The 21,988-nt window shown below is 31.2% G+C and overlaps 1 protein-coding gene across 1 annotated transcript in view; it reads right to left on the reverse strand.

The window, feature by feature from the left end:
• Window positions 1-21,988, reverse strand: part of LOC134684967 (very low-density lipoprotein receptor-like) — a 30,168-nt gene that overhangs the window by 2,165 nt on the left and 6,015 nt on the right. Inside the window, exon 2 of the mRNA XM_063544290.1 lies at window positions 1,434-1,605. Within this exon, the coding sequence (XP_063400360.1) occupies window positions 1,434-1,605 (172 nt within the window). The remainder of the gene's footprint in view (window positions 1-1,433; window positions 1,606-21,988) is intronic.

Consider the following 21,988-nt stretch of genomic DNA (forward strand, 5'->3'; position numbering starts at 1 on the left):
TTTTACGAGCAATTTTAGAAACTAAATCCAAAATGATAACATAATCGGTTCTTGATATATTACCAATTCCCATACTATTATCCTTAAGACCGAGAGGGTAGACTGTCTGTAACTTTTTAATCTAATGTAAATCAATTATTTTTCGTGATCGTACACACTTTGAATGAGATTCACCAGGCTACTTCGAACGATCGAACTGTTAAATAGATGACTGTGCTTCTTAATGTGTTGATAAATGAGACTTTTGAATTTATCGGGTCTTTTGAAACGATACAGGTGTTCTTTCGTGCGTTTAGATAAAAATCGACTAGCTTCAACTACGTACTGAATAACGCATCCAGGTTTGTTTCATTTGAGTAAATAAATAATACTGTTTGTTTTTCAAGTTATATCAATTTCAAAATTTAAAGAAAATGTGTGAACATTAAACGTGGATCTTACCGTATTGTTGATGGAAAGACGGGGACATGTAAGTCATTTTCGACATGACGTTCATCGAAAGACGGGTAACCACGATTTGTATTGTTAAACATGTTAGCGATGGTAGTATTATTAGATAAGCGATTTTGACGATTAATTCGTGTAGATACAATTTGAACGAGTTTGGTTTTTATTATTTTTTTCCAATTTCTTAACTTCATATTTGTATTTTGTGTGTAGAATTTAGTAGAAAGGAGCAAATACTGGCGTCCAGAATATGATCCAGCCTACATTAAATTATATTATGTAAAAATGATAAACTTGTTCGGCCAAAGATGTCAAATGCTATCCGACAAAATATAACAAAAACTAGTGCAAGTGTAAAGTTTGCCAATGTCCCATTGACTTTTTCATGTCTGTTCTTGAATTATTTTCCTTTATGAGGCGAGTTTGAGTATGGTTTTCTAATAAATAATGTTTTATCTAAAGTTAATCCACTACCCTATTAAACGTAGGGCTGAGACTATAACAAAGAGACAAAATGTAATAGACGAACGAGAGTTGTTGTAGACACTACACTATACAAGCTCAATCAGGATTTGTAGTATGAAGCTACTGGAACAAAAAACAATTTGTCAATGCAACGTTTTAATGTCAGAAATATCTGATATTGATAATTCTGTTAACAATACTTGTTGATATTTAAAAAAAACAAATCTTTCATGACACAAGACATATTTCAAAATGTCAAACATTAATTGAATTAATTGAGTAGATAGCCTTACTTTATATTAAGAATTGTAAGTAGGTTGTAGTAATGTAATGTTCCTGCATTGAGGTATCACTATTACTTTAATCTTATGGAAAATTAGAACAAAGATGTCAATATATTTATATCACTAGAATGTCTGATTACAATTGATGTTTTTCTTAATACTTGATTTTACAAATTTCATTCAAAGATTCCCTAATTTATGTTACTAATTACATTATCAGAATAAACGTTTACATACCGAACGATGTCATGGGTATTGTATCTCGGAAAATATATGAATCTGTTTTTGTAATCATAGTCCATGGCGAACACAGTATCGCTCTGCTCCACAAGTACAGTTACATTGTGTGTATCAATATCAAACTCCATAATTGCAGTGTTGGTTGAATACAAAATTGTTCCTGTGAAAGCTGAAAAATAACACGAATACTCATAAAAATATATACTACAAAACACTTAATTACATTTATACTTTTACTTTTTTTTAGATATATAATGTACCTCATATATTTGCTATTTGCTATTTGATCAGGGATATCTGGTGTCCCATATAGTTTTTGAGTTTTAAAAGGTAGACCGGATGATCATTTTTCCGTCGAACGATCGATCGTTGTTCAACATGTTGCAGTTTATCTTTGACCACTCAAAGTAGGAAACACTGTTGAGGAGCATATTCATTTCTACAGTGCACCTACACACTGTTAAAAGACTTGATTATAACAAAGTATCATCATACGTATGCAACTCAAAAGGTTTGTTGGGTCAACGTTGACATTATCTGTTTGTTTTAATAGTGATTAATATAATTACTATTTTTAGTAGTCTGACTGCTGTAACACTATTTTTTACATTTATACCTATCATTTATGTTAGTTTTGTTCGCACATCAATGTCAAAATAATGGACAAATGTATACGACTGTCATACAAGTGAGAGGTTTAGCTAGTTGGAACATAAGGTTAAATTTAATATTTTCTACATTCGTTGATTTGTTTGAGTTTCTAATTTCGCACTTTCCGTTACAAATTTTCTCCGAAATTTAGTATTTCTGTGATTTTACTTTTTCATAATACTGTTTTTAAAATATCGAGATAAGACGGGAATATACACGTTTAGAAGTCAAGTTTGTGACCCTGTGATGCTCCCTTTAAATATATTTATGCAATAACCTTGCTTTAATTTCTAATTATATTCATGTAAAAATGTTTAAATGCAAATGTTACTTTAAATGCAGACAAAACGGCAAACAACTACTGTAAAAAATTATTCTAACTGAGGACAAACATTGCTTAAGCTTTTATGGTGAAGTTCTTTGTGTTAAATTAAAGGTTGCTTTTACTTATTTCAAGACATCTTGTTGACCATTTATCGATGTGTAAGAAATGTTGTTGTTTTGTTTTAAAGACTTGGCAATTATTGACTTGCTATTTGAAACACTTGTGCTGCATTCGAAATTTTGTAAGCACACAGATGTGCTAAATTGGAGACTGCGTAAACGAACATATGTGCGCAACTTGAAATTGAGTAAACGAAGAAAGCAAAATACTAGGATATGTTTAACAGGGCATGTTTTTCGTTAATATGTTGTACCTAAATTAGGCAGTTAGTTTTCTCGTTTGAATCTTTTTACATTTGTCATTTCGGGGCCTTTATGAAGTATTGGCTTTGCTTATTGTTGGAAGCTTTAGGGTGACCTATAGTTGTTAATTTCTGTATCATGTTTGATTTATTGTGGAGAGTTGTCTCAGTGGCAATCATACCACATATTCTTTTATGACTTAATGTTCATAAGGCAGTCTTCCTTGATCTGATTGATCGCTTAACATTTACCATGTTCTTAGTTGTGGTTTTTACATGATATGTAGCATATCAAAACCTTACGGGAACATATCATCTAATAAAGTAAATACAGTGTACGGTAAAAAAAAAGAAGAAGGCAAACGGTAAATCACAAAAAAAGGTAAAATGTTATCACAACAACAAAAATCAGGATCAAATGTACTGTGCATGTTAGACGAGTCAGATCTAATTCGCTTTGAAAATGGTATACTAATTTTATAAATACTTGAAACGGGTACAACATGTGGAGCTGGATTTGATTATACCCTTCTGGAGCACATGAGATCACCCCGAGTTTTTGGTAAGATTCGTCTTTATTTTTTCTTTGTTTTGTGTCGTGCAATATTTAGGTCTTTCCACTTTTCCGTGGAAAGACCTATTGGTTTTCTTTTGATTATTATTTTTTTTTTCTTCCGCCTAATTTTCTTTCCTTCGCTGTTATTTTGTTTCACAAGATGTCGCTTAGATATATTGTATATGATATCAAACAGTAAATACGCTTTAGAAACTGACACCTCGTAACAAAATTCTTTTCTAAATAAGAGTTATCTCCCCGAACACTGTTTATCTTGTTAATACTTATATGTCGCAACCGTATTAGAAACCGACAAATTTATTTTACCAAATTGCTTGCTATATCCTCAGGATGATTTAATCAATTTTAACTATCCGGAGACTCCATATGAGAGTTATCCCCCTTTTGTATAAGATATAAAAGATATGCATTTCTAACTGGTAAACCATAAGTAATAGAGACCGAGGGTCTATTGATTTAAGATCCTTGGTTCAAAAAAATGAAAATTAGGTCAAGGTCATATTCTAAATTTTGATTTTGGCATATTTTCACTCATTTTGATTAACTTTATAAGATATCGACAAATTATGTTTACTAAATTGTTAGTTGCGGCATGTCGTAACTCATTAATGTTGGTTCAAAGGGTGTGTTGACAATAAATGGGAGTTTTTCGCCCCTCTTATATTTAGAATTGTGCATAAAGTGAAATTACTCATAAACCATACATATTAAGCAACTAGTGTATTTTGATTTGAGATCCTTAGTTTATGACCTTGAAATTGAGGTCAAGGTCATAGGTTATTTGGACGTTCTAGATTTTGACCTTTGCTCCAACTTTATATTAGGAACTGACATATCAACTGATTTTTTAATATTTAACATCAAAATATATTGTTAGTGGTGGAAAGACCTTCAATTGTTCTCTGAACAATTGGTTTTTAATTTGGTTTGTTTTCTTTTTAAGCAATGGCATTGTCAGTTTATTATTGATTTATGAGTTTGAATGTCCCTCGGGTATATTTTTCTCCACTCTTGGAAGTGTTTCGGAGTAAATTATGAATTAATGAAGCAAAGGAAACTAGTAATCTCACAAAATACCAAACTCCGAGGAAAATTCAAAAAGGAAAGTCATCAATCAAATGGCAAAATCAAAAGCTAAATACATCAAACAAATGGACAACAGCTGTCATTGGTACAGGCTATCCCCCACATAAAAGAACATTGCAAAGTTATAAAGCTAGATAAAACTCTCACTTTAATTGGGGTCCCATCAAATTACATTTCACAACAGATAAGAAACAGCGTAATTATGCAATAAGATCACTACATAAAGTTTGTTATTATTTAGCGGGTTTTTTTCACATTCGAAAAATAATATATGTACTCTAGGACTTCAGAATTAACATAATTAATGTTACCGTGTCAACATGGAAACGGATGAAATAAGGATTCGTTTTAACGCCAACTCAATTAATGTTTTTCCACTGGTGTGTTTATTACTGACGTTTATTAAAATTTTAATGCAAAATACAAACACGGGTCGAATTCGTATGATAACCTTCTTAATCTTCTTAAAAAAAAATCATTTTATTTTATTACACCTGCATATTTATATATGTTTATCAACAACTGCAAAATTTATCACTCATTATTTCATTTATACAAAATTAAGAAGAAAATAACATAACCAAAAAAGAAAAAAAAAGAAGAACAGTTCAGTGGTTCAACAGCCGTATTCTTGTTGTAAGTTTGAAGATAAATCCCAAACAATATAACATATTACACTCCACATAAAAACAACAGAAACAAACTGATAATGCAGTTGTGTGACGTGATTTCGAACGTTACATAATCTTTTATTAAATGGTTGAATTTTTTCCTGTGCTGAATCGTTATCAATATGCCGTCATCTTCGTCCTCATTTACATATATGTTTGAACCTCCTCAGTTAACATAGAAAATATGAACCTTAGTTAAGACACGGTACACCCTCATCATCCATACATGTCTTGTGTTGATTAAATATAACCGATTTCCACGTAATAGAGGACGCACACAAAGAATTATGAATTGTCATTTGAAACGGTTCTTCATGAAGTCGTATCTTGTCAAATAAAATTGGACACTCTGATTTGTCATGCTTTTAAATAATAAATGGACAAATAGCAGAAGACCCCTACTTATTTTTCAAAGAATCATTCTGCATTGACAGTTATAGATAGCATATGTAATCAACACCATGTTGTATAGAGTACAGGAAAAATACACAGAGTAATAATCAATTTGACCATTTACTTTCTAGATTCATTTTCTAACCGATTTCAATTTCAACTCTTCTACAGTTTGAGTTCTAAAAAAGAAGATCAAACCAATGTTTTTTTGAATTATAAATAGTGGTATTTCGGTAGTGTGGACATGTAATATGATGGACAAAGACACAATTATCTTCCAACGCCATAAATGATGAGAATTGTAAACTGACAAGTAGATAGCTCTCTTACAAATACTTCCTTGATATCTGTAAAGCTTGTCAGTACAAAATATTATAATTTCACAAAAATACTCACATGATGTATGTAGTTTGCAATGAAGTAAAACACACATACAAAACCAAACGTGTACCTCCATTTTTGTCAGTACTTGGAATTTAACAAACAGTATTTGATTTATATTGTTACCGTGAATCTAATAATAAGAACAATGTGTTGATTTACAAACCTGCTCGTGCATTTTTCATTGTTATCCAACGCAAATTTATTTTCTAAGATACCTGGGACGATCCTATTTTAGAAAGAATTTCTATTGTCTACTTATTGTACCTCGAACTTATTTACCCGATGTAGATCTTTAAGTTGAGGTTCAATTCAATTAAAGTTAATCGGGCATGACTAATTAGATACGCCCCCTTAAAATCAGGGGGTCCGAAATAGGCTTGGAAAAAAAACCCAGCAAAATACCTTAATTTACAATTTCAAGAATTTGTTTGATTCAAAGTGCTTTTTGTTGCTTAAATATCTTCAATCAATAATCAGGCGGTATTTTGTGGATATGAATAACCTGTCCCGAACAGGGAGATGTTGGTTGCAATAGGAATCAATTTATAAAAAAGTCCATATCTCATTTACTGATAGTGGCCGTTATTGATTGTAAATTCGTGACGTTTTGTTTATGGCATTCGTCTACCGTGGAGAAAAAAGAGGGAATGAGGGCTTAATTTACGAATTCGATCATTATGGTTTAAATCTATTCTATTACGGCATACGTTTTACCTCTAGCGAACTCTCTGCCTTATTGTAAAAAGTGCAACTCTAAATTTGTAAACATTTGCTTCAAAATTGATCCACTTTGAATCTAATCGTGAATATGCATGACATATTTGCCACTGGACACAAAGGAGCAATAAATTAATCAGCTTCATTAAGTGATTTATAATCATTTTTCATCAGTTGATTATAGTCTGAAACAGTTTTCCAATTTTTATATATTTCATTTTTATTTACATTTGAATTTTTATGCGTAAATCTTAGCATTTCTTCCGTCATTTTTCTCTTTGCATTTCATCTTTTTTTTTAATTAAAAAAAAAACGTTGTCGTAGTACACATCAGTGGTTACATTGTATTATTTCCAGCAAAACCAATATGGAAGGGACTTGAACAGTAAAACATTGAGTGACAATAACTCATATATTGAAGCGTACAATGACGGCTGTCTCGTCTAGATGACAACATTTGCTGTTTCAAGTTAATTTTTATCTCAGACTGGTATAATAGTTGTCTACACGCATGAAAAAAATGATAAAAAAAGGTTGACAATAATTTATAAAAAAGATTCAACTTATTTTGAGCGTTTCATTTTTTTTTATATTGTCTTGCTGATCGGTTTTGTTATATTTTTTTTTCATCTACTATTGTTCTAGCAAAAGTCACAGAAAATGTTGTTAAAATCAGCCATGCGACTTATTTAAAAAGAGTAAGCTGATCTTTCTTGTTGTTTACACATTTCAATCATTTTTTATAGAACATTCCGTATACTGAATAATATTCTCAAAACCGACCCATGACTAAATAATAGTTATACGGAGTAAAATGAATTATATTTTCCGTCAAATATTATATATCCGAATAGGCACATTTGATTAAATATAACATACCGTCAAAGATACTGAATAATCCCAACAATCACAAGTGTTTGAAAAATTTCACCTGCCATTTTTTTAATTTTGATTGGTGAAAATCAAGACTTTTTTTATATATACCAGTAAAAGAAAAACACTTCACTGTATAATAAAACGGTAAAATAAATAATGGTAATGGATGACGACCAGCGGCGAATAAAATTAATATTCAGGACGATTACTAACCCGAATAATCCAGTCGTTATATTACGATCACTTCGATCACTCCATTAACGATTGGTCAATACAATTTGTATTGGGCTGATGCGTCCAATGATCACTTTGTCTTCAAGCCCTCTTGAGGACAATGACCGTAAAGGGGCGCTGTAATTATTCGAGTTAGACGATTACGAGTATTAATCCCATTTTTTTACTAGACTGACAAGATGAGTCGAGTTTTTTTTATCGTGTAAGTTCACAAGATATTTGTTCGCAGGAAGAAAAGTCACCCGACCCGGACACATTTCCGACTCTGAGCCGGCCAGTCTGTGCTCTTACTCTGTGATGCCACGTCTTCAGCGTTGAAATAGAATACCAATTTAATTAACGTCTTTGTTTGACCCGTCCGGGATTCGAACAAATTAAATGACCTCCCGCTCTCGAGGCGAACGCCCCCACACGAGACCAACCAGGAGAGCGGTAGTGATCGGTAGTACAGAATATCATACCAAAAACTAAAGTCCAATAAACAATACAGTTTCACAGAATTCTTACAGTTACTAAAGCGAGCTAAACGTATCTAACCTAAATTGGATGCGTAAAATGATATTGTAAACTACACGTAAACATGTGTGATCGACTTCAGGGTAGATTCTATGGATCAAATTAAAAACTCTTGCACCTAATATTTGAGTGGTTCAAATTTTGCCTGCTGTTTCAAGTCTTAATTTCTGTACTTATTCAATATACCCTCATTTTTTCTAGTGGTATTTTAAAGTTACACGTCCAACCTCACTGTCGACCTCCTATTGTACGTATTACCTATTGTATTTAAAATTTATGTGTTACAGTCATTAACAGGCATGAAATATTTGCTACTGGACGTAAAGTAAACCACAATCAATCAATTTAAATAATTTCTCTGTTACAGTACTAGTACTCAGCACACAGAGACAAGATCTTGTAAATGCTATTATAATTTACAATTTCCATTTACATTTTTAAGTAGTTTTCTTGGGGGGGGGGGGGGGGGGTTCTCTTCAGTTTATCACATAACTGACTGCTTATTCAAAAGTATTAAATAGTTTTTTACTATTGTTCTTATCTAATATTTAAATACGATTTAAAACATATGATTTTGTTTTTTATTCAGGCAAGGATAAAACTAAGAAAGATAAAAGTTTTTTTCAGGTGTTTTTGCTTTATTTAGACATGAAAATGGAATAACGGACGACTAAATTAAAGTGTTTGTTTTCATAAAATATATTGAACTTGCAAGTATATCTCACCCAACACGTTTGGATCGGGACAGCGAAACCTTGTTTAATACGGTTTTATTCAATGAAGTTCGCATGCATATTTCTTATTTAAAAAAAAAAACACAAAAAATAAAGCAAGATCTATTAATTAATTGGACTGAGTAGACACAACTTATTATTTTGCATTCGCATGTATCTTAATGTAGGAAAATTAACAAATCAGAAACAAACGGAACATTTACCGGATGAATATTGTAAAGGACCTTGTGCATCCTTAGGACTGTCCGATTAGAAGTTCTTAAACAAGCTGTTTAAAAAGCTAATTGTCGGAAGAGTTTACTTACTGTTTTCTAAGGTCTGATCTTTACGATTCTATTTCATGATTACTGATAGACCAAAAACATCAAGTATATATAGCATGAAGTTGTTTGGCCTTATATTCATTGGTCAGTTATAAATTAGGCCTGTATGGGGGTTTTGATTGCCTGATTTATTAAATAATAAATCGTTATTTTGAAAATTTGGCTAAAAAATATAAATTTAACCCCTAATTTGTAAAACTATCATTTGGTGTTATTTAGATGCTATTTTTGTTTTATCATAAATAAATAATTATATGATTTAATACCGTTAAATCGGTCCGTGTTCATGTCAATTTGGTAACTGTTAATTGTACATATCAGTCTGAGTACTGTTTAACTATCATTAAAGTTTAACATATTTGGACTCGTCCAGTTCAGGGGAATTATGTTTCTGCAAATGCTTTTTATGTACTTTTCTTATATTTTTGACGGTTTTTAAGTCAGTAAAAGTTCAATGATTAAGTTAATATTAACATTAAAAGACCACCTCACAAAAAGGGCTCGGGGATCTGAACACACCTTTTGGCTCGGAGGTCTTTTAATATCAATATCAATATTAACTTATCATTGAACTTTTACTATTACATAAGCGTTCATTTCTTACAAGCATATTTTTCCGGTACATAAATTATCACATGTTTAACAACAAATCAAAAAGATGCATTGTAATTCAAAGCAAGATAACTATCTAAGATATGTATTGTATCCCAAAGTTATAAACCCGGTATAAAATTTCTTGATGTTTATTTACTAAAAGTAAATTGGAAATACACCCTCAGAATCAGTAGTATAACATGGGATCGAAAATGTCCTACCGAAATATTACCATTTATAATAATTAAAGTGCATTGGTTTGGTGTTCTCTATTTAAAACTCACACAGTAGAAGAGTTGAAATTCTAACCAGATAGAAAATTGTAACAGCCTTTTTTTAGATGTATATATACACTATAAGTAAATACTGTTTTTACTTATACATTGCCAGTTTTGACTTTTATTTCATTTTGAGGGGTTTTGTTGGTGTATTTTTGACGTTGAGAAACACATGCTACGATATAGGTCACTGTTAAACTGCATTCTTGTGATGCATATTTTTTTTCACTCTTTTCATGTGTTATCTCATTCGTAATTCTGATTTTGTTATATAAGACGATAAAACTTAATTTGTATTTCTACTGAAAGTATTGTGGAAACAGACAATCGAATAGACACTCATAAGGTAGCACAATACAAAGATTTTATAACTCCAACTCCCAAGTTTTAAAATGCTGTAACTTTCTTGATAATGCTTGAAAATTTATAAAAGTGGTAGTTTTGGATAGCTAACAGATTACTCTTTCAAATTAATGTAATGTTAGTATTATGCAACAATTATGTAACCAATAATAATATTAACTGTGTCTAAAATATTTTTCACCAAATTTCCACTTTCAAATGAAATTAGCTTCTTCATAGGTATCCCTAGACGGTCGATTTTATTATATGTTGTTATTATGGCCATTATATACAAAAGGGTGTCTCAGATTGCAGATAGAACGTATAGAACAAATTTTACACCTAATTAAACATTATCTTCTTTTATGTGGTTAGGATGTTTATACTAATTAGAGATTTATGAGAGAATGGGATACCATAGAGACAATCTGAGACACCCTTTTGGAGCCCATGATGAGTTGATTAAGATTTCGGTAAAATTTTCTGTATGGTTAAAAAGATGATAGAGCTAAATTCATTCAAGTGAACTTGCCCACATTTTGACACTAATTACATAATAATTGATTACATAATGATTGCATAATAAAAATATTGCATTCATTTAAAAGATTTATCTTTTATCTATCTATATATACCTCTTTTGTTATTTTCTATGCATTCATAAGAAAGTTACAGCATTTCAAAGGTTAGTGATTGGAAGTAAAAAAATCTTTGTATTGTGCTACCATAAATCCAGTAAAACCACACTTCTTTATCGATATTGTTAAACAATTGTGGACCCTTTTCTTGTTTCGTGTACGTTCATATGGCGAGGATTTTAGGATAAAACTGTATATAAAAATCTGCATTGGTGCAGTCTATTGTGGTAAAATCCGTAAATGTGTATCAAACGTATCAATAAATCCAATCTCGAAAAAAATATGTTTATTCTACAGTGTAGTTTTAATAGATATACACTGAACACAAGATCATACATTTGATGAGAGAAGTATACCGCTGTTCAATGGTCTATTAAGCGAAAAATAAGTCAAGATCACAAACCAAAATGATGAGAAACCCATCAACAATGAAAAAAAAATGATTGTCGCCCCAAAACTGAGACTTTGAACGTGTTTTAAACGAAATCGGTATCCCAAGTCAACCAAAAGGTGAACAATGTCACAAACAATGGCCACGATAATGATCCGTTCAAAATTGCACGTGAACATGAGTGAAAATAAACACAAAAAGTCATCTTTAAATATGTCTGTTTATACCCATACTACGTCAACTTGTCATTTACCAAATGTTTCTAAAGATTGGTCCTTCCTCCATGACAAATATGTTGTTTTCTCTGCAGCTTCAGTCCCAAACTTAATCGCTTTTGTGTTTAAATCACATTACATAAACTGATTTATATATGAACTGAATATTTACAATTCACTTAGAAACTAAATATATACCCTCTCGACCCTTTGATGAAAAACTGGATCACTCATCACTGTAATATATACCTTAACTCAAGTGTAGTTACAAATGACATACTGTTAGATCTTCTAAGTGCTCCAAGAAATCTCTTGTCCTAAATTATCAACATCAATATAATCAGCAATCAAAGATTGGCTTCTAAGTTATTCCGAAACAACATATTCTAGAGTATGCGTACATTAGATGTTGATATTAAAAAATTCCAAAGAGGTCAAAACACAAAAGACTCATTTATCACAATAGTATTTGTATATTTGCCCTTCTACACTTTACACCAGTATTCCATATTCCAAATAGGAAGACAAATTGGAAGAGTTTGTCCTGCTATGTTTCATAGAAAAGGATGGCCAATGTGGATACACGTAGCTTGTCTAAGTCAGGGATGAATTATACTGTGTAAGAAATCACTCCGATTCAAACGAATAATTCTCTGAAACTGACACTATCAAGATATTTGATTTCTTGATTAACAACATATTTGTTACGTTTGGAGGACATGTGAAAAATGCATTTCAATTATAATCAAAACTGTGACCCGCTTTTTGTTGACTTGTTCTTAAATTCAAATGAGACTGATTTCATAAAGGAACTTCTGAGCAAGAAAGAAACAAGTAATTAGTATTTTCCTTTTTTTTCATACTGCTACATAATGTACATAAATTATGTTCTCTAATATTTGTGCTATTTTCACAATTCGTGATCGGTGTGAGAAAAATATGTCTCCTCACTGGTGAATTATCTGTTTTCGGCAAATGCTAAGTCAAAATTAAGACGTCAAAATGTTTTGTTTTCCTCTGAATTTTTCTGTGACGTCATGAAAAAAGGCGACCATTCCTGATGACGTCGCATTTAAAGACCCAAGTTTCTGAAAATCTTAAAAAAAGAAGGATACAAATCATCAGAGAAACAGATTCTGACACTATTTTTCGTGTATAACGTAGTTTCTACACTCTCGACAGTTAAATTTTAATTATTTGAAACACTCAAAAAATAAAATGTAACTGTCTCGAGTGGATAAATATCGTAATACACTTGTTGCAGTGTAGAAATGTATATTTCTCACACTAAATAATTGATATTATGGGGACTTTGTTGAACGTATCATTACCATCGAATTTGAGATAAAGGATACCATAGATACAAGTTTGCCTCATATCTTGACTTACATCTATGAATATAATGACAATGAGGGTTGATCAAAAACAAAACGTTATGACAAAAGACATGTTTTCTGCTTCTCGTATGTGAACATTCCATTTGAATGTAGCAACATTCCAGCAGCGCTTGCATACTGAGTATATGATTCCTAGTTGATATATTCTAAGGTTTGTATTTTCTCTTATGATTTCCTCGAAAGAGGGTTGCTGCTCTTAAAGAAGCTAATAAACAAAGAGTTTCAAGTGGTGAAATTGAAAACATCCCTTCGTAATTTTTTCAAACGCCATCACGAGTTGGCGGACCGCTACAAAAAATCTGTCTCAAAAATGATAGAGGGTATGTAATAATTATGTAACTACAATCACTACTGGACGAAAAAACGTCTGTCCATACCAGTAACAGTCGTTCTAAGACTGATAAGGCCTGTTAAAGTTGTAACAGTTGTTAAATTTCACTGCTTCAGTTATTTTGTAACTGTCCCAACTTTAAAAGTGTTTGTCTACAACATAAATCGACTGCAACAACGCAAGAAATAACTGCCACAGACATTAAAGGACTGATACAACTATTTCAAAGTTGTAACAGTTGATTTACAACTGTCCCAACTCGAAAAACGTTGCAACAGTCATAAATAAACTGATTAAACGCCTAAAGAGTTGTCACAGTCGTAATAAAACTGATGCAACTATTTGAAAGTTGTAACAGTTATTTTATTACTGTCCCAACACGGAAAACGTTGAAACAGTCATAAATAAACTGTTTAAACGCAGAAAAAGTTGTAACAGTTAAAATATAATAGCTTCAACCATTGTATAGGCCTAGCTAATTTATAAGCGTAGCAACTTCAAAACATTGATATTCGTGTACACTTAAAAGTCACGGATACAAATTGTCTGACAGCCAGGCCCGGGATAAAGGTTAAATTATTTGTAAAACAATTTTACCGTGTGAAATATAAGGTTGTGACAAAGAGAAACAACTTTCATTCACATTTAATACATTAATTTTAGATGTATATTGTTTTAAAAAAATAGTTTTTGAAATATTTGCCGCTGAACACATTTTTGTATTCCTCGGTTATTTAGTGAATGTGCTGAATTTATATATATTGTTAACACTTCCTCGCCATTATCTCTTCGAACAAATAAAATCGGAACCAGCCATAGATACCTGCAATTTCACTAGATAAAATATAACTGCTAACAGAAAAAGTGAAAAATTACCCAATGTATTTGAAAACCAAACGTATCTTTATAACTGAATTAACAGTTGACAATTTTTAATATTATTTTTTTTTATTATTAAATCAGTTAGGTGTGAAATCATTCATGCATACACAATTGTTTTCAATACTCGTAGTTTTACGAATCACATTACTTCATAATAACGCTAATATACATGATATACTCTAAACCTAGCCGGGAACTCCTTATACACACACTTGTCAAACTTATCCCCATATAAAACTGCTTTATATTTTTTTTAGGGCTTATTTCAGACACTTATTCTGAGCTTTTATTCGGGGCTACATTTTCTCTTTTAAAATTATAAATATTGCCGTATTAACCATATTGATTTCTATACATGTACAACATATAATCAAAGCTATTACGGACATTTAACACATCTTTAGCGGCTATGGAAAACAAGTTTTAAATCTATCCAAATTTAATTTATTTTATTTTATCGTGTTTTATTTTAGAATAGTTCAATATTAACTCGACTTTGTACTGTATATTCTTTAAATTGTACGGAATGGTCAATGAGTTCAATTGTAATTGATACACATGATACATATAAATAGCACGTCAGCATTCACGATTGAGGTGAACAAATATTATCACTCGCGAAGAAAAATCATATTTTCACCGGATTTTCGCAAACAATTTACCATACATATTTTGTACATTTGTAAATACTAGTAGATGGACATACTGTTCATACAAGACCCGACAAAATAACTAGCGCAAGTGGAAGTTCAAATGTTCAAAACAAGAAAACTCGCATTGTTTCAGACAGAAAAATCAAATCTTCTTTTATGTTTTTTCACATCATGGTTTATAACTTGATGTATTTGGTCAATTCTAAAGACTGACATCGGATTCTCTTACGTGGTTTCAGTTGATCAGATGTCGTACTAATTACGTTTATTCAAAATATTTTCCCATTTCAATTGTTCAACTTCAAATTATTTAATCTTGTAAATGCTTGTACAATAATGACATACTATTTAATTAGTAAAGAAAACTAACAATGTTTCTAGATGTAGACAATATTCTGGGTCCCTTAATATTTTTTTTGTTCGGTGTGAGCTGAGGCTCCGTGTTGAAGGCCTTACATTGACCTATAATGGTTTACTATTATAAATTGTTATTTGAATGGAGAATTGTCTCATTGGCACACACACCCAATCTTCCTTTATCTATGACAGTACAGTAATGGAAATTTTTAAAATGGTCACATTTATAAATTACGAAAATGGGTCCCATATTCTGAATTCATATATACACCTTAGAAAAAACAAGTGAAACTGCGAGCTACTGCTCACTGATGATACCCCGCCGCAAGTGGATAATATAAATAGTGTAAAAATATGCAAGTGTTCGGTAAACAGGAAATTGTCGAGTGATAAATCTAAAAACGCATCGCACGGTATAGCTGACTGATATAAATCCTGAAACCAAATTTCAGAAATCCTTATATTGTAGTTCCTTAGAAAAGTGTGACGAAAATTTTCAACTTGGCTATCATGTGTAAAATCGTACAAATGTTCGGTAAACAGAAAGTTGTCAAGTGATCAATCTGAAAACGCATCACACGATATAGCTGACTTAGATAAACCCTGAAACCAAACTTCAGAAATCCTTGTATTGTAGTTCCTGAGAAAAATGCGACAAAAAATATTCATGGGAGGGACTGACTGACGGACGGACTGATGGACAGACAGAGGTAAAACAGTATACCCCCCTTTTTTTAAAGTGGGGGTATACAAATACACAGATTCAGTGACTTGTGACTCGTTTCATCCCGGATGGCAACTATTAAAGAACCTACCAAGTGTATTCATTGTAAATTGTTTTTGTTCTGAACATGCATGTAATATTTGCTACTGGACAATAGCAAATTAAAACCCCAAAAATATGCTTCCAAACATAAATATTATAATTAAATTACAACAAACAGCTCACTATTAGTGCATTATACATGTATGACTTTGTAATGCTTATTGTGTTTATGGAAACCAATGGGAAAATGTTGGTTAACATCTTGGGTCATATATTTAGAAGGCATTTATTCAAAAGCAGATAGAATGGATTTGAAGAAAAAAACATGAATAAGGGCAGAAAATCACCTATTTAAAGTACAAGTCTTTGGTTAAACACAATATATGTGTCATCATTGGTGTATCAATGTTGCTTTTGTGTACATGGTATAAAAATCAAACTTGGGTTTCTCATCTAAACTTGTTTACATTGTGTTACATCATCCAATATGGCTAGGCCTGTTATAGGTTTTTCATTATCACACTTATGCGGAACTGATTTTGCTCATTGTTGAAGGATGTACAGTTACTAACAATTACATCACTTGGCTTACGATGGATGGTCGTCTTATTGAAATTCATACCACATCTCCTTATTGTGGTTATCATACAGTATTCATGTTATACAATACCTAGTATTATCAAATGAATTATAACAATTGTTAATAGTTGTCAGACTTTTGTTATCAAAAAGCAGCTACATGTGTATAATCTTGCTTTTCCTACATGTATAAAGGTTTTAGTACATTGTACATGTACAGGTATCACACAAACTTTCCATTATAAATAACCTTTGAAAAAGAATTTAAGTCACAGTAAAATTAACCATGCCAGACAGATGATGTACACCCTACAAACTGACATTCCATACACAAAATTTAGTGATTTATACTGTCTGTGGAATAGACTTAGCATTCTTAACATCCAAACCATGAAAATTAAACATTGCCCAATGAAACATGAAATGAGGTCATGGTCAGATGTAAAGCCTGCCAATCAAACTTGTACACCTTATGAATATATATCCAATAATATGCCAAAAATAGTGATCCTATACATGTCATGCATGTACATGTAGTTTATACTGTAGCATCTGAGAAACATTTGGAAATAGATCAAACAACAAAAACTAAGCATTGTTCAATGAACCATGATATTTTCATTGAGGTTAAAGTCCGATGTAAGTATTGCAATTAAGACATTTTTTCACCGCACTCATTTCATACACCAAATATATATAATTGACCTACTTTTCCTACTACTTGTAGTATTTAACATGTGTGAGAAACAAACTTGACAAATTACATGTAACTGAAGTAACCTTAATCACTGATCCATGAAATGAAGTCAGGATCAGGCCAACCTTGCCTGACAGACAATGAGACATACAATGTAAACCTTTCAAGATACCTACATGTATATATATAAATGGGTTTACCTAAAATTAATCCATGTTATACATGTAAGACTTGGAGTGTATTCCACTGTGACTGTTCAAACAGTAATATTTTTTTCCAAACAGTTACATGTTCATGTAGCATGATGTAGTGTACCATGCAAACTAGTTTACGTGCAAGGGACAAGTCACTAACAGAAATGTCATAACATAAGGAAGTACCCAGGCCTTTCAGCTTCTAAAATGTATCTGCTGAAGCTCAAATACAAAACGGTACGTTGTAGTCAGATTGTAATACCAATTTCTTGCATGCATATACTTCAACTTTTGTTGCAGGTGGAATAATAAAATTATACTTTAAAGTACATGCATGGTTTTTTTGTTTCAAATACTTGGCCACTAATCATGCTAATTAAGATTTTTATTTAATTCTAATTCAGACTTTAATAATTTAAGTACAGCAAGCAGTCATTTGACACTAAACAATTGACACAGACTGCACGAGACCCTCATAATTGGTTAAGATCTTTTTACACACCCTGGACAGGCTGGTGGTAGTTAACAATTGCAATGCCAACATAAACTTCAGATGTGATATACATGTACTGTTTTGTAAATTTCACTGAAGCTAGAAATTCACATTATCCATATTCATGATATTGTTATTATAATAAATCCACTAATTAAAAGTATTCATGAATTCAGATATGATGCACTATTATTAGTAGTATTCACTGAAACTATGAATTTTCATTATTCCAAATTGCTATTTCAAATGAATAATTATCCTGGGTATTCATGGAACTCAGAAACAATGTACATGTATGATTGCAGTATTAATATGCACTACAACTATGGAATTTTGTTATTCCAAATTCACAATTGATCATGATTGATGATAATCCCAGGTATTTAGTCCTCCAGTAATGTGGTCCTCCTTTTTATACAATATATTAAGTTTCCTATTTGTACAAGGCACAATTTTCTTCTTGTTCAATTTAATCAGAACATCACATCATCATCATTGAATAATGCTGCAAGCCCTATTCTTTATTTCAAAAACAATAGATAACTAGTATAAAATAATGAATAAATCCATTGTTTCACAATTTACAGCTATGCATCAAAGTGCACATGTTTCCTATGCATCAAAGTGCACATGTACTAGCAGGCATCATATTCTAAGTGGGAGTCATGGTCAAACCAATACATTTTCAGTATGATTCTACAAAATAAAATATACATTAAGACTCAAGTACAGTAAATGTTTAACTAATAATAAATATATATAATACTACATGTACATGCAAATACATTGTGCAATAATAAGAAAGTTAATTATAATAACTGTATTTACCTAAAACTATGGCACTCATTGACTGAAAAATTGTAGCACTAATACAATTCTATTTTCAAGTCACTATTAACAAGAAACATAAATCTGTTAAGGGGGTCTAAATTCTTTATAGTGTTGTCTTTTTTTCCTGCATTAATGATTTTTTAAGTGTGATTGTGTACTTTCATTGAAGGGTTACTGTCTTATTGAGGCTCACACCATACTTTAATTCATCAATTCTTTAAAACACAACAGGTTATTTCTTTTGTTCATTTTAATTATGTTTATAATTTAATATGAAATATATTGATACTACAAACATGACAAAGAAAAGTTTAAGGAATGAAAAAATAAAATAAATAAACAACTTTGCAATGTTACTATATACATGCACTAGATAATATTGACTTTACCTTTGTCCAGTGCATATTATGAATAAAACTTTGTGATTTAAATATATTGTTCCAAGACTTAACCATCCCAGTTAATGTTTTAAATCCTTGAGTTTAATATTTTTTACATCTTTTGTGTTACCCTGAATACTTTTTACTTATTAATTTCTTATTACAGCTTGCATTAAATAATGCTTTGCAGCTCAGACAACACTTTTTGTTTATTTAATTTAGTCATTTACCCAATTTTATTTTAATAAATCAATATTGAAATTACTTTTAAAATTAGAATTTTTATATCCAAAATAATATTATATCCTGCTGTTTCATATTATTTAAAATTATAATTTGTTTTAAAAAAGTTATCAAAATTTTAATCATGATATTTGTGAAGATTATCATAAAATTATATCATTATACCAATGACAGATTAAATATCATCCCCAGGGCAATAAACTATTGTGTCTTAATTTGTATATTAGCTACATCATGTATATAATAATTTCTTATTAATACCTATCAGATATCCAGTGTTAACATCCTGATTGTTACCTATTTTAATGTCACATTTGCATGGTCATATTCAGTAAATACAAAGATTTTATTTTTTTATTTTTTTTTAAATATTTTGAGCTTCATAAAATACTTTAAAAATGTTAACATAAAAAAAAATGCATACAGACGTGACAGATAGATTGTTTTGTTATGTTTTCCTGACATATTGAATTTTAACATAAAATAATTATCATGATTATGTAGAAAATGCAAAAAATCAGCAATCGTTTGTGAATGCACATAATCAAAGGAGGTGTGAGATATATCAATGATGCATCAACCCAACAGTTAGGCAACAATAAAGTAACCAAAACACAATTGAATGCGTGTCAAAAATATGACTCATGATTAGAAGGTCCTTAATAATTGTGGGAATAATAAAAAGACCATTGAATGTTACTACTTGTAAGTTACATAACATGTATTGCACAAATGAATTTTTAAAAACAATGCTAACAGGGCACAGTTTATATAAAAATTTCACATGAAAATATATAGTTTAGGTTCAAATTATTAACAAATTATAGTGATTTAATATAAATTCTATGTTAAATCTAAAAAGAATAAAATTATGATGCTAGCTTTGCTCTTTTAATATTTGCTTTTTAAACAATGCAGTACATGATAAAGCAATTACTAATTGAATAAGCACAATTTGTTTAATCAACAGTGTTTAAATGGCAACTGTTTATGACTCTGTGCCTTGTTTCAGGAACATTAATTTAATAATATTGTTTTATTTTGATGATTAATGCTATTTTAAACCATTTCTGAAATACCTATTCACTTTCAATGCCTGCTATCATATATTATCAAAAATATATATTAATGTTTTGTTGTCCATGATTTGAGAATTATTTAAAATCTAAATGAAAGTGGACACTTGCTAAATAAGTCACTATTTAATCTTAAAGTTAATAGTTTTCATAACATTTTATGATCAAATCATATGTTTTTGTACTATGCATGTTTTTTTTTATGGAAATTGTGACATCACAATGCATTCCTAATTGAACAAAAACTATCAGCTGATAAAGCAAAATCAGGGAAATACTAGTAATCCTGCATAAGCATGATAAGAAACACATTTATATGGATACGTACATGTAAAGATCGGTTGGTTGTTGGTTATAAAATGTCCAGTGACATGTATTTCATGCAAATTTATGACCCGAGTTAGCAATACTTTAACATTCAATATGTACGATACATGATGTATAGGTCAGTGGCACATCCAGAAGTTTTCATAAGGGACAGGGTTACTGACTGCCCTTAGGGGCACAGATCCAGTCATGCTTGAGATTTTTCCAACAAAAAAGGGGAAGATATAGAGTAACCTTTTCTGTATTCCACTCAGGGTGATGTATGCAAAATAATTAAGGTAATACATGGCATACTGTTCACACATGATAATAGGGGGAGGGGAAGGGTGTCCTTTAAGACTTTCAATGATTTATTATGATGCTCAACTTTAACATTGAAGCTCAAAGCCTATATTTTCCCTGGAATATGCAACTTTGCACGAGTGTGTTAATATAGAACATTGATTCATAGATATAGCCTATCGGAGTATCTAAATACATAGATTCCGTAGGATCAGTTGCGGATCCAGACATTTTAAAAAGGGGGGGGGGTCCAACCCAGGACAAAATAGTGGGGGTCCAAATATATGTCCCCATTCAAATGCATTGAGCGGCCAAAAAAAAAAGGAATGGGTTCGAACCCTCTCCCCCCCCCCACCCCCCTTTGGGAACAAATTGTAAGGTCTGTAAGCCGACAAATGTGCACATTTTCCCTTCAAAATTATGAATCCATGATTATTCGATAGACATGCTATAAAATCTATAATACTAAAATTACGAGGTCCAATTTGTCAGCCGTCATCACGTACAAACGACGAATCAAAGAATTAAACTATATATATAACTACTATAGTACAAAAGTGTAGATTAAAAATTACACCACTTCAGGCCCTTTTGTTTTCCAAGTAATTAATATTGCTGATAATTAATAAGTTCCGTGTCGAGTCCGATACCGATACCAATAGTATATTCACCTGTTACCTATTATCTTTTGTGTACGTTCCGCATCTGACAGGCGCACCACTAAACAGTGTATTTAGGAATATGCTTTTTACACGGGT

The sequence above is a fragment of the Mytilus trossulus genome, chromosome 9, assembly GCF_036588685.1.
Source record: "Mytilus trossulus isolate FHL-02 chromosome 9, PNRI_Mtr1.1.1.hap1, whole genome shotgun sequence".
Lineage (NCBI taxonomy): Eukaryota > Metazoa > Mollusca > Bivalvia > Mytilida > Mytilidae > Mytilus > Mytilus trossulus.